This window comes from Sinohyriopsis cumingii, chromosome 1 (assembly GCF_028554795.1).
Source record: "Sinohyriopsis cumingii isolate HCF-2022 chromosome 1, ASM2855479v2, whole genome shotgun sequence".
Lineage (NCBI taxonomy): Eukaryota > Metazoa > Mollusca > Bivalvia > Unionida > Unionidae > Sinohyriopsis > Sinohyriopsis cumingii.
The window spans coordinates 173,591,097-173,605,797 of NC_142961.1; the positions used below are offsets into that span (position 1 = coordinate 173,591,097).

General features: G+C 35.7%; 1 protein-coding gene across 3 annotated transcripts in view; it reads left to right on the plus strand.

Annotated features, from left to right (window-relative positions):
* Positions 1-14,701, plus strand: part of LOC149808399 (signal-induced proliferation-associated 1-like protein 2) — a 210,271-nt gene that overhangs the window by 130,541 nt on the left and 65,029 nt on the right. For all 3 annotated transcript variants that reach the window (XM_089976661.1, XM_089976669.1, XM_089976678.1), the window contains exons 9-13: positions 155-261; positions 5,908-6,042; positions 10,677-10,774; positions 12,472-12,617; positions 13,168-13,276. In XM_089976661.1, coding sequence (XP_089832787.1) covers positions 155-261; positions 5,908-6,042; positions 10,677-10,774; positions 12,472-12,617; positions 13,168-13,276 — 595 coding nt within the window. The remainder of the gene's footprint in view (positions 1-154; positions 262-5,907; positions 6,043-10,676; positions 10,775-12,471; positions 12,618-13,167; positions 13,277-14,701) is intronic.

Here is a 14,701-nt window from a genome sequence, read left to right on the forward strand (position 1 = left end):
CCTAGTAGTTGTCAATCAGTTTTCATGGCAGTCTTGCTTATTAAATACGATTGCATTAAATTCTTCCATATTTCACTTAGATATTGATTTTGACACAAGAGTTTATATAAAAAAAATGTTCCCAAACTCATTGTGGAAGTGTTGGTAATTTCAGTATTGCTGTTAGCCGTTCTAAAGATGTCCCACCTTTTGGTCCTCCTATTCCTGAAAAGGCCAGGTTTCCCAAAACCCAGGAATTTGCTGACTTCTTATTAGCAAAAGGTAGGTAATCTGTTTTGTGAACTGTCTTGTCAAGAAATATAGCATGAGAAAAACAACGAAGAACATGGCTAGAATACACCGCTCCCTTGATAACTCACGCCTGGATAACTCGCGATCCTGCTTATAATGCGGTGTCCGTCTTGGCTCCCGATTTTTTCCAGAGAAAATGTATTTAAAATATCTTTAAAATATGCTGAACATGAAAAAATTACGATAAGAATTGATAAATTAAACCTCGATACATTGCTCGTTTTATCATTGAAAATGGTGATTAATGCCCATAAAAATATAATCCATATTTTGAAATTTGCAAGTTCTAAAGAAGAATTAATTTCAGAGATCTCAAACGCTTAATTACGCGTATTTGGACGCCAATTTTTGATCTGGGATGCAAAAAATCACTGAGGTGGGAGTCCTCCGTACGTATGTAATAGGGAAAATTCAAAGATTTGCCGGTCCTGTTTCAGCCACCTGCTTTGTGGGAAAATGTGTTGATCAGTTAACTGTGCTGATATTTACAGTGACATAATTCAGTGACAGAAAGACTCTTTGATGTACTGTTGCCATTTTATAAGAGTACATTAAAAAAAAAAAAAAGAACATGATGCAACAGCTAGGCGGCTAGTTCAAAGGCTTTAACTGGCGGCCGAGTGAGAAAATGTACTGATATTTAGTGATTGAATTCAGAGGCAGAAAGACCCAGTTTTAAAATCCTAGCGAGACCTCTGTTTAAAGATATCATATATTATGTAAGTTTTTATGATAAATAGTTGTCAGTATACTGTAAATAAACAGTGTGGTGAAATAGCGATCAATGAAAACTTTTGGTAAATGCTAACAGGTGGCAACATAGAATGAAATAAACACCAATTAAACGTCTTCCTGTGTGAAAGTCACGTTCTAATCCTTTAATTCCGTTTCAGTGTAAACATTATAACCACAACATATTCTGTTCATTGAAAACATGAAAAGAGTCAATCGACCATCACATCAAAACCCGTGAGAACTTCTGTGAGAACCTAATTACATGCCGGCTTTGCTTTGATCAACAACTTGGGGAAGTGTTTGTTGCATTAAAAAAAAAAATCGATTACAAATTTACAAGAGACCTGGGGTGCTGGATTAAGGGTCTTGGAGCTGCCTTTGATGTAAAGCAAAACAGTAACAGAGACAGCGACGATGATAGTGACTTTGAAGGTTTCAGTGAAACTGATGTCATTAATGCCTAGGCTGTTTGGGAGAAATTCGTACAGACTCATGGTCCTGAGATGAGCGTTTCTCTTGATGATATGGAGGAGAGGATTTGTGCTGACAATGATTGCCCCACAGCCGAATACATGTCAGATGAAACTATAATTAATTCTATAACGAACAAATTTGCAGCAGAAGACGATTCTAACTGGAGTAACACAAGTGTTGAAAGTGATGCAGACGCAGATGTTGCACCCCCCCAGCCCCCACCCCTCTGCACAGGAAGCAATCAAATATTTTGATATTGCCATAAGGTTGCTGGAGACCCAAAATGTTGACTACGTAAAGCTCATGCAGTTGAGAAATCTGAGGGATTTTGCTCGGCAGCAGAGAAACCAAGGAGTAACACAAGAAAAATTAACTGATTTTTTCAAAAAGTGAATTGATATTTGTCAAGCGTGGCACAAACGGCAAGTATTAACTTGTTCTAATTTACATTGTTTTAAATTTGTAGACCAATTAAATATGTTAGTACTGATTAACCCTTGTTTTTTTTGTTTTCCATTTTACTTCTATCGCATTCAAATCTATCTACCTATCTATCGTTCGATCGACACTGTTTCTCAAAAAGAGTCGATCTTTTGTATATAAAAAAATGTCTAATTTGGATCAAACAACAAAACTAGAATGTATCCAATTCAACATAAAAATTAGTGACATAGTACACAATGTGTGAAGTGGTACACATGTTAAGCGAACGGAAACCACGTGGAATAATGTTTTCGATGATCGCCTCAATATACTGTAATTTATCCTGAAATTAATGTTGCCCTATGAGGAAGTAATAAAGTACACCGTTATGAAGAGATATTTATTCACAGTTAATCTCAGAACGATTATAAAGTGAGTATTCAACAGTATAATCTGCCAAACCCCCCCCCCCCCTTATTTTTCCTTTATGTCGTCAATCACTTTATTGGTTTTGGGCTTATTTTATAGGTCCCTCGATAACTAGCGCCTCACTTATAGTGCGGTTGATGTTTCTGGACCCCAATGTGAGCAAGTTATTGAGGGAGTGGTGTACAAGAGAACATATCACAATTATACTGTTTACATTACAGAGGAATTAAAAGATTTAAATATGAATTTCACCTGATGAGACATAGCTTATTTGCCTTTATTTCTTATGGAGTTTCTACCTGTTGGCATTTACCAGTTTCTTCAGTTTATTGAAAAAATATTTTTTTCCTATAATTTTTTTAAAAAATATTAAAACTTTTTTAAAATAGTAAAAATCGCATGATGTTGATTTTAACCACCGATACAAACAATAAACAAGTGATATATCAAGGTTTCATTTCCCAATTTTGATCATGATTTTCCTCATGTTCAACAAATGGGGGCCAGTTTGTTTTGTATTTTCTAAGGAAAAAATGGGATTCATGCATGACCCCATGTTCAATTTTTACTTTTCAACAATAACTCTTCAGAAATAAATTACAGTTTTTTGAAATGGTTCATGTAGGGACCCCACCCCCTTTTTTAAATGTAACCCTTGTCACATAATATTTTGCTCTTTTCTACTTGATATTTGCTGCCCTTATTCTTCATCATGAATTTGTAAAGCAAATGTTTAGCATAGATATATGTTTGCAGTACAAATTTTCATTCCCTATAAAAGGGGAAGACTTATATATCAATATTCTTTTTCTTTCTCATTTCTCTTGCATGTTCACTCTCTTGCACACTTTTTCATTTTCCTTAATGATTGACTAATTGATTACTTGGAATCATCCTTTTTCATCATTTAGAAGGATTTGTGAAGATTTGATTCTTGTAATATACTGAACAACTGAGCAGAAGGGCCAGCTTGGAAAGCTATTTATAATAATTTCTGGTTTGACATATAATCATTAGATCCCTATTTTCTGCATTTTCAATTTGAAATTTGTTAGACAGGTATTCAAGCCATTTTTCTGCTTTTGATTAGTTTGTGAAAGTGTACTGGACAAATTCAGTAATTTTACTTAAAACGGATCAGTGCACTTCAACAATAGTAGCTGCTTGGCATGTTCTAGAATGTCTTTATACATAACAGCAAGCCAAGCCTTAATCATGGGAGATAATGCAGTTGGTAATTTTGTACACTTTAACTTGTCACTTTTAAATGTTAATTAGAAGAAGTTGTGTCTTTTCATGATATATGTAGGCAGCAGATCTCTATTTCATAAAGATTCGCGTGTAAAGGGAATGAAATTTATTTGCAATTTCCTTATTTCTTTTGACTCAAGAGATAAGTATAAATTATTTTCTTCCCAGAGTAATAAGTTATCAGAGAATGAAAGAACTGCAGACTTTTATTGTGTAGATAACCCATGTTAATGCATGTTTAAGTGATTGTCTGGGCTGCTATAGCTCTCTTGCTTGAAAAATAAATGTCATTGACCTGATTGTCTTAACGGAGTGAACATATCTAAGCATTGTGGTCTGCAGCTCTCTCTTAGTTGAAAAATAAACAATGTGGTAAGAGTTATGATATGGCTTACATATGGCTGACATATCATGGATCAGTCATCTTAAGGAGTTATGATATGGCTTACAAATGGCTGACGTATAATGGACCAATTAAAGAGTTATGATATGGCTTACAAATGGCTGATGTATAATGGAGCAATCATCTTAAAGAGTTATGATATGGCTTACAAATGGCTGACGTATAATGGACCAATTAAAGAGCCATGATATGGCTTACAAATGGCTGACGTATAATGGACCACCCATCTTAAAGAGTCATGATATGGCTTACAAATGGCTGACATATAATGGATCATCATTTTAAAGAGCCATGAAATGGCTGACGTATAATGGACCAATCATCTTAAAGAGTCATGATTTTTCTTAAAAATGTCTGATTCAGATATTTTCTGTATTGAATTCAATGTTATTGGGGATAAAAGTTACTGCATGCCGAATTTTTTGGGCCACCCCAGGTGGCCCAAGTAGTCTACAGCACTCACCTTTACAGATCACTCACAGATCTCACCTCCGTCCATGTAAGTTTGAATCTTAGTTCGACCACCACAGGTATGTGAGAAAGCTTATGAGTAGCTTCCTTTGAGTCAGTGGTTCTTCAGAAACCAAATATATTGGCTGCTATGTATAGCCTCTCATGTGCAGAAAAATGGTGTTAAAAACACAAAACCAAATAAATCCATTTCGTCAAATTATCATTTAATATCAGGTAATACATTACCCTTTGCCAGTGCATTGCTTACAGTTTTAAAATTACCCTTGTCCATGTAAGTATAAATCCCTTTTTGATGGATTGAGTTCATTATGGTCTATGGAATATATTGCCTTTTCTCAAACAGGGAAATCTACCTGATTGCTAACTTTTCTTATCACAGTCGGGTTGTGTCAGTCCAGTCATCTCAGTCATGGTGCCCATGCACTAGGAACTACTTTCAACAAGAAAATCTCTTGTTGTCTTCTGCTGAGCTAGACAGAGTTGTTATAAAATCAAACAACAAGAACAACAGATACATCACAAAAAAGAACTTACAACTCAAGTAACTGAAGTTCTCATACTTGGATAACACATCATGCAAAACCTTTTTAGAGAGACAGACACACACATGCACGTGAAGTCAAGCTATTTGGTATGACACTAGAAACCAGTGTTCTTTTCTCACAGGATGGCAGATTTTTCCTATCTTAACTCTGAATATTTTCAGGTCACCATCATTAAATGTAGGTTTAAATTTCTAAGAAAGTAATGAATTAGAAATTTCCTTACAGTCATTACACACTTCGTTAAAGCTGAGTGCTTTATCATGCCATTGACTACCATAGAACTTTCATAAATTGGAACTGATGAAAGTTCAAAGTTATCCTTATAAAATATATTATTTATTATTTTTCTTCATATGATATCCTTCAATGAAATGTTGTAATACAGTAGTAAAATCAGTTTATTTTATGTTTCTATTTCCTCATTTGTTGAACATGTATACTTAGAGTTGACTAGTTACCCCACTGTCCTCATGAATATATTTGTATCGGTGCAAACCTGAACATAGATTATATTATTCTCCTTTTCTCATGTCAAAAACACATTCTGGCATTTTAATAAATGTATGTGTTTCCATATTCTTGGTGGATTGTCCTAATGACCAGGAGCACTTACTAGTCCCTTACTGAGAGGGAGTTTTCTTTGATGAATATTAAAGTCCAAGACGTTCAACCCATTGCTAACATATGATACTGTCTAACTGGTTCATCATTGGAGGATGTTGTGAAAGTCACATTTTGGTGGTCACACACAACTTTCTCCTTCTACCTTCTTTCTTTAGCATACCAGAGTGAAGTCATATTTTCTTTGTTTCCCATTGTCATGGCACAAAAAGTGGCTTGCAGAAATGTCCATTTCTTAACTATTATATTTTCTGTTTGCAGTTATCAATGCTGAGAATGCTGCACATCACTCTGAGAAATTCAGGGCCATGGCAATTAGAACCCGACAGGAATACCTTAAAGATCTGGCCAGCAATTACACTACATCCAACTCTCTAGAGTCAGGCTCCAAACTTAGTGAGTACAAAGATTAAAAAAGTCATTGCTTTGAAAGAAAATTTAGAAAGTTTTGTTTTATATGTTTTTTTCTCCATGGTAATTTTGTCATTTATATGGTTATATATGAGTTAGTAAAAAACCAAAAAGTAAATTGGTTTACCACTTTTTGTTTGCACAGTAATACCTTGCATATGCTTGATTTAGCATGACTAAACAGCATTTTGACTGCCATTTGTACTGTTTCATAGAATGGAGTTGTTAAGCTTAACCCATAGGTTGTTGCTTATAACAAGATAACTTGTGTTTCACTCTGCAGGGTTCTCCCTACAAATTGTTGAAGCTTTTGGGGTACATGTGAAACAGTGAAGTTGTTCGGCATGCAAACCACTGTACAATATAACAAATATTTAGTAAAAAAACATCCAAAATGTTTGAGAGTGTATTAATTATTAAAAAGATATAGTACAGAAATTTGATATAATAAATTGTGTTGTATCTTGGACAAGGTTTTCGAAAATGTCATACTTGTTTTAAGTTGCCCATGTTACTTAATTTTGAAAAACCAGGTATGGGGCAATTTATTTCTTTATCAGTGGAGATATTTCCCGATAGATACTGCATACAAATTTACTGGTTGGGGTCCAAATCAAGATGCAGCATAAGACCCCAGTGGGATCTTTTTATATAATATTTTCAACCTTATTGAAAATAACCAACTGATGTTGTGATGTGTGACAAAAGAGATATTAAAGACTCAATTCTGCTTACTGTATTGAACATGAAGATCAATAAATGAAAACTGAAATCATTAATGTTGTTGGAGATGTAACAGGACACCATTTTAAATTTTTCACTAAAACACATTTAAGAACTCTCCAAATGAATCGTTATGAACTTGAAAGATTTAAGATGACAGTTCTCATCCTTGTTTTTTTTTCCTCAGTTTTATTGGGTTAATATTCTTAAGTTGGGTAACTTGAATTTTACTGCAATTTGTTACTTCCATGAAGGGATTTTTCGTTCCCATTTTGTTTTTGGAATCATCCACTGTCTCATTGCAGTCTAATAGAACTAAGGTATGAATGGTCATTATTTTACATCCCATTTTGATTATTCTTACAGACAAATCATTAGCATGCATGTTTTTTTATATATAGCAGAAATGGATGTTAAACCCACTTACACATGATCATTTTATGTACTGGTGACAGTGGGTTATCCAGTATGTTATAACATAATATTTTTAATTGCATTGATTACTTGTGGCAGTGCTCTTCTTTGTTTTTGCTGATGGTATAGTAATCACTATAAACTGCCACACTGCAGACATCATAGCAATATGACTGAACAATTGTTAAAGCTACATTAAAAATCCAAATCACATCACATCTTAGCATGGTTTGATTGGGCTAGGTTTCTTGTAATAAAATTGTTATAGTTATTGATGGATGCAGGGTTTGATTGGTTTGCTGTAATAATTATCTCAATTAAGAGATCATCTGTTGCTGAAACAGTTTGGAATAGTCTTTCTTGCTATGTACGGTTACAAAAGGCAGTTTTTCTTCCCATTTTTAGACCATATTTGGGTCTTAGATCATGTGATATGGTGAGGGTCATTGATTGGGAGGAAATACATTGTAGCCTGCATGTCTTCATCTTTAATTTTGGGGTTCTTTTAGTTTGCTCTTGTATTAAAATAATTTTGTAAATAAACATTTCACTGCTTTAAATATAACCATAACAATTACTTAACTTTTGCCTTAGTTATGCTCATTGCAGTGAAAACATTGGGCAACTTGCCAATGTATATTAATAGTCCTACTTAGCAGTCACCATACTGTGTACAAAGCAGTGAATGGGCAATGTAAATAGTGTTCTTGCTAATCACCATATTGTGTACAAAGCAGTGAATGGGCAGTATAGATAGTGTTCTTGTTAATCACCATACTGTGCACAAAACAGTGAATGGGCAGTGCAAATAGTGTTCTAGCTCATCATGCTGTGTACAAAACAGTGAATGGGTAGTGTATGTAAATAGTGTTCTTGCTAATCACCATACTGTATGCAAACCAGTGAATGGGCAGTGTAAACAGTATTCTAGGTCATCACCACACAGTATACAAAGCAGTGAATGTGCAGAGTAGTTTTCTTGCTAATCACCATATGTGTACAAAGCAATGAATGGGCAGGTGTAGTGTTCAGGCTAATCACCACACTGTACAAAGCAGTGATTGTGGAGTGTAGTGTTCTTGTTAACCACAATAATGTGTACAAAGCAGTGAATGGGCAGTGTGAACAGTGTTTTTGCTTATCACCATACTGTCCACAAAGCAGTGAATGGGCAGTGTTAACAGTGTTCTTGCTAATTCAAATACTGTGCACAAAGCAGTGCATAGGCAGTGTAAATAATGTTCTTGCTAATCACCATACTGTGTACAAAGCAGTGAACCGTTCAGGTGGTCTAGTGGTTAGAGCGTCCGCCTTGGATGCGGAAGTTCATGTGGTTGATCCCCAGCCGAGTCATACCAAAGACTTACAAAATGGCACTAACAGCTGCCTCACCTGGCGCTCAGCATTAAGAGGTTAGTGTTAGGACTGGACGGCCTGGTGTCAGGATAATGTGACTGGGTGGGACATGATGCTACATGTCTGCGGCATGATGCCCCAGTTCTAGACATCAATATAAATGCCACACTGCAGACATCATAGTGATATTACTGAAAAATTGTTAAAGCTACATTAAAAATCCAAAACACACACACACACACAGAGCAGGGAATGGGCAGTGTAAATAGTATTCTAGTTCATCATGCTGTGTACAAAACAGTGAATGGGCAGTGTAGTGTTCTTGCCAATCACATTACAGTATACAAAGCAGTGAATGGGCGGTGTAAATAGTGATCTTGCTAATTACCTTACAGTATACAAAGCAGTCAATGGGCAGTGTAAGTTGTGTTCTTGCCAATCACCTTGCAGTATACAAAGCAGTCAATGGCCAGTGTAAATAGTTTTCTTGCCAGTCACCTTACAGTATACAAAACAGTGAATGGGCAGTGTATAGTGTTCTTGCCAATCACCTTACAGTATACAAAGCAGTGAATGGGCAGTGTAGTGTTCTTGCTAATCACCTTACAGTATACAAAGCAGTGAATGTGCAGTGTAAATAGTGTTCTTGCCAATCACCTTACAGTATACAAAGCAGTGAATGGGCAGTGAAGTGTTCTTGCTAATCACCTTACAGTATACAAAGCAGTGAATGGGCAGTGTAAATAGTTTTCTTGCCAATCACCTTACAGTATACAAAGCAGTGAATGGGCAGTGTAAATAGTGTTATTGCTAATTACCTTATAGTATACAAAGCAGTGAATGGGCAGTGTAAATAGTGTTTTTGACAATCACCATACAATTTACAAAGAAGTCAATGGGTAATGTAAATAGTGTTCTTGCCAATCACCTTACAGTGTACAAAGCAGTGAATGGGCAGTGTAAATAGTGTTCTTGCTAATTACCTTATAGTATACAAAGCAGTGAATGGGCAGTGTAAATAGTGTTCTTGACAGTCACCTTACAATATACAAAGCAGTGAATGGGCAGTGTAAATAGCGTTCTTGCTAATCACCTTATAGTATGCAAAGCAGTCAGTGGGCAGTGTACATAGTGTTCTTGCTAATCACCTTACAGTATACAAAGCAGTGAATGGCCAGTGTAAATAGTATTCTTATTAATCACCTTACAGTATACAAGGCAGTGAATGGCCAGTGTAAATAGTATTCTTATTAATCACCTTACAGTATACAAGGCAGTGAATGGGCAGCGTAAATAGTATTCTTATTAATCACCTTACAGTATACAAAGCAGTGAATGGCCAGCGTAAATAGTATTCTTGCTAATCACCTTACAGTATACAAAGCAGTGAATGACCAGTGTAGTTAGTGTTCTTGCTAATCACTTTATAGTATACAAAGCATAGTGTTCTTGCTAATCATTGGAAACTGCGGTGTAATAAATGATGGTTCTGCCAAGCCAGTATTGGAGTCTGAAGTAGGTGTTGCAAGAGCTTGATAGCTTATCAGGAATCTATGAATTGACATGAAGCTGTAGCAGGACTGATACAGTATCTTGGCCAGGAAGAACACTGCTCTGTTTGCAATAGTTTTGTGGAAATTACTTGTGGTAGGTTGTGGATAATGTTATTGTGCCTTCTTTGAGGTAGATGATGCATAACTCTTTTAGTTAAGTATGGAGCATATGCACAGAATAAAACTAAATATTTAAACTGTACTAAAAGTACTTGTACTTCATTTCTGGTAAGGTCACTGTGATTGTGTGTGTGTGTGTGTGTGTGTGTATATATATATATATATATATATATATATATATATATATATATATATATATATATATATATATATATATATATATATATATATATATATATATATATATATCCATGTACTTTTGTAAAACTTAATTATAAAGCATATATTTCCTTACTACTTTGCCACAGTCATGATACTTAGTTATTAGAGGCATGTAAATAAATTTAGCATTCTTACCTCCAACTAGGACACTGTGACTTAGATTTCACTTAACACTGGCCTTTTAGTTTACATCTCAGTGATTATATTTAATGGACTGATTTTTTTATATAGGTAAGTTTGGCTTCAGCAGTGGAAAGAAGAAAGAGAAAAACCTTCAGAAGGTTGTACCAGATTACCATGCTCTTGGTGCAGTAGTATGGAGAGTTCAGGTAGTGTGGTAATTCCTAATATAACACAGTATTTATACCCCCCTCCCAAATTAGTAATTTGTGAATTTTGTGATTGAAATGAAAAATAACTTTTCTACACCTGTATGCACACATTTTAAAATGGAAAATCAACCTGCATTTTCATAATGGTGATGGAACACATTTGACCAGTGTTAAAGCATCATACTTTTGAACTCACCTTATCCTGTAATATTTTCAGTTTTTTCCCATTTAAAAAACCATGGTTACACAATAAAAACTGTCAAAACTAATCATATCAGTTCTAAGTAGCTGATATTGAACTAAAGAAGAAATATGAATGGAACTGTTATGTACTGGAAAGGAGAATTTTTTCAGTGTCTGAACCAGTGATTCAGGGTCACTGTCTCCCGTTTTTGAACCAGTGATAAGTATTGCTGTACCTGTAGTCAAAAACACTGACACAGAATTATTGTCTTTATCGTCAGAACCAGAGACAGGGTCACTGTCTCTAGTTTCAGAACCACTGATTCATGGTCACTGTCTCTAGTGTCAGAATCACTGATAAGAGTCACCTTCTCTCATCAGAACCACTGATATAGGGTCACTGTCTTTTATCATAACTACTGATACAGGGTCACTGTCTTTCGCCAGAACCACTGATCAAGGTCACTGTCTTTAGTGTCAGAAACACTGATTCTGGGTCACTGTCTCTAGTATCAGAACCACTGATACAGGGTCACTGTCTCTTGCACTGATATGGGGTCACTGTCTCTAGTGTTAGAAACACTGATTCAGGGTCACTGTCTCTAGTGTCAGAACCACTGATACAGGATCACTGTCTTTGGTGTCAGAACCACTGATACAGGGTCACTGTCTTTAGTGTCAGAACTAGTGATACAGGGTCACTGTCTCTAGTGTCAGAAACACTGATACAGGGTCACTGTCTCAAGTGTCAGAACCAATGATACAGGATCACTGTCTTTAGTGTCAGAACCACTGATACAGGGTCACTGTCTCAAGTGTCAGAACCACTGATACAGGGTTACTGTCTTTAGTGTCAGAACTAGTGATACAGGGTCACTGTCTCTAGTGTCAGAAACACTGATACAGGGTCACTGTCTCAAGTGTCAGAACCAATGATACAGGATCACTGTCTTTAGTGTCAGAACCACTGATACAAGGACACTGTCTTTAGTGTCAGAACTACTTATACAGGGTCACTGTCTCCATTGTCTGAGCCACTGATACTGAATCACTGTCTCCAGTGTCAGAACTAGTGATGCAGAATTTTTATCTCCAGTATCTTTTGAGTATAGTCAGCTATGGCCCTGCAGGTTTGCTTATTTCATGGGACAGAGTTTGGAAGAAGTTGAATAGACTGTCTTTTGGAATGTCATTTTGATGAATCGAAGTCATATGAACAATTTCAGACTGCATTTGACATTGTAATGTCATTTAGATGAATCGAAGTCATATGAACAATTTCAGACGGCATTTGACATTGTAATGTCATTTCAATGAATTGAAGTCATGTGAACAATTTCAGACTGCATTTGACATTGTAATGTCATTTCGATGAAGTCATATGAACAATTTCAGACTGCATTTGACATTGTAATGTCATTTCATTATGTGACATGTACTGTTGAAAATAATATTAGATTTAATTTATACATGATGAGTATCACAACACAATCAATGAATCTTTATATCAGGTGGAGGACGTAGGACAAGCTTCCCTGGTGATGTGCCTATTGGGTATTGCTGCAGAGACCCTGGTCATCATAGAGGAGAATACCAGATCAGTTATTTTCACCACACACTGTGGAAGTGTTATTGGCTGGACATCTCAGGCTATCAGGTGAAGCTAGATACCATGGAGAGTTGTCTCCCATTTTATATTCTCTACATTGGCACAGAATTTATACATTTATTTCCAATTTCGTCCAGATAGGAGAGATTTATTAAGTATGATTTTGACAAAGATGATTGTCAATCTTTTATCATTAGAGCTTGAATTTATGAGCAAAATAATGTTCACTTTTACAGAAGTGGCAGGGGCCCTGATTTTTCATAATATATTACCTCTGGTACAATAGAACAAGACCTGGATTAAGTGGAAACCTTATCTAGTTGGATAAAGAAACAGGTATTAAAAGGTATTTAAGCTTTTGCATTTTGAACTGAGGCAGTTAGAATATTCTTTCACAAAACCTTTTTCAGAATGAAGTCTACTTTTATAATGTTACATGGGCATAAAATTAGAAACAAAGCCTTAAAGATGGCCATTTAAACAAAGTGTTTGATGTGGGAACAAATAATGAGTTCAATTTTGGACAAAGAACAGGATTTTGCATTCTGTTACATTTTAATTCCCAAGGATTAAAGATGGATTAATGTTTATTCTTCAGCCTGCGACTGTATTACAACCAGGGGGATTGTCTAGTGCTGAAGTCAGTGGAGATGGAGGAATTGAAGGAAATTGTCACCAGACTTCAGGCTGTCACACTTGGCTGTGAGGTCAGTTAGATTGATGATTAGTTAATTCAGTTAGTATTTTCAGGTCCATAATGAAATGGGTATTATTATTCTTCTATATTAAGCATAGTGTATTGTTAGATATTCATGCACCAAAAAGAATACCATGAAGAAACATTTCAAGAGGCAAACATTTCTTATCCTGACTTCCTATGGGGAATAATGAAAGTATCAGTAAATTATTAACATTAAACATGGTGACTGCCCCCCCCCCCCCATTCGTGTGGTTCTGTTAGTGCCCCAATTAAGGAGTTTATGGGCATAAATTATTCTTTTGAATTATTTTAAATACCTTTTAACAGGATCTCAGTTGTTTCATACATGTTGTTGCCTGTTTTAAATCCGGTCCTTCATGGTCTGATTTCTGTGATGCAGCCCCCTTTAATAGTCTCTTTAACAACCACCTGTCAGGCATAACTGATTTTTAGCTCTTCTGGTCCAATATACACCAGAAGAGTTTTTGTCCATTGTTTATCATAAAGTCCTCTAATATCATGATCACACTCCCTCTACAATATTAGGACTAATGTGGTAGATAGGTGGACATTTAAAGTTTGCATGACTCACGAGCCTCCAGTCAGCAAAACTCAAAGTAAAATATATAATAATTTAATTAATATTAATAATAAAAAAATATTCAAACAGTTTCCAGATATAAACATTTCATTTACACTCCACTCATAAATACATTATTTTGGCCAGTAACAAATCCTTCTTTGTTCCATCATACAAAAAATGTCCTAATATATGAGAGTCTCCTTCCAGTGATTAGTCCCTTGTACTCATTTGTATCAGTTCTCCTTTTCTCCCTTCTCCTTCCCTCCTGCCCTTTTCCTGTACCACTCATACTATCCTCCTCTCGCACCCTTCCTGTGCTCCTTGTACTCCGCTACTCCTTATACTATTCTCGTGCTTCCTCCTTCCCTCCTTAAGAGTAAAGTGCTGTCTCTACATGCACCCTTGGAGCTTCCTGTTGAAAATATAAGGGACGTACATCCGGTTCTCCCAGTACTCCTCATAATCTTCCACTCTCTCATGGACTTCGCATCAGGCAAATGGTGAACACCCTACTAGGTCCACTTCACACACTAACGTACTTCATTCCATGCCCCTCTTATCTACCTACAAATAATAATAACGCAGTTTTTTAACACACATGCAGACACACTATCTAAATGTTACATTCTGACACAGCAACCTACTGTTGGTATGGTAATCATTCACATTGCATGTATCTTATGAAAAACAAAATGATACAAAGAAAAACGTAAATACATATGGACACAAAGTCACCCTGTCTACCTCACATAAGTCTTAGTCTGCATACTGAAAAATTCAAATACCATCCCAATTCAAATTCTAATAGATTCAACTGTGTACTGTGATATAATATTTTCTAATAATTCT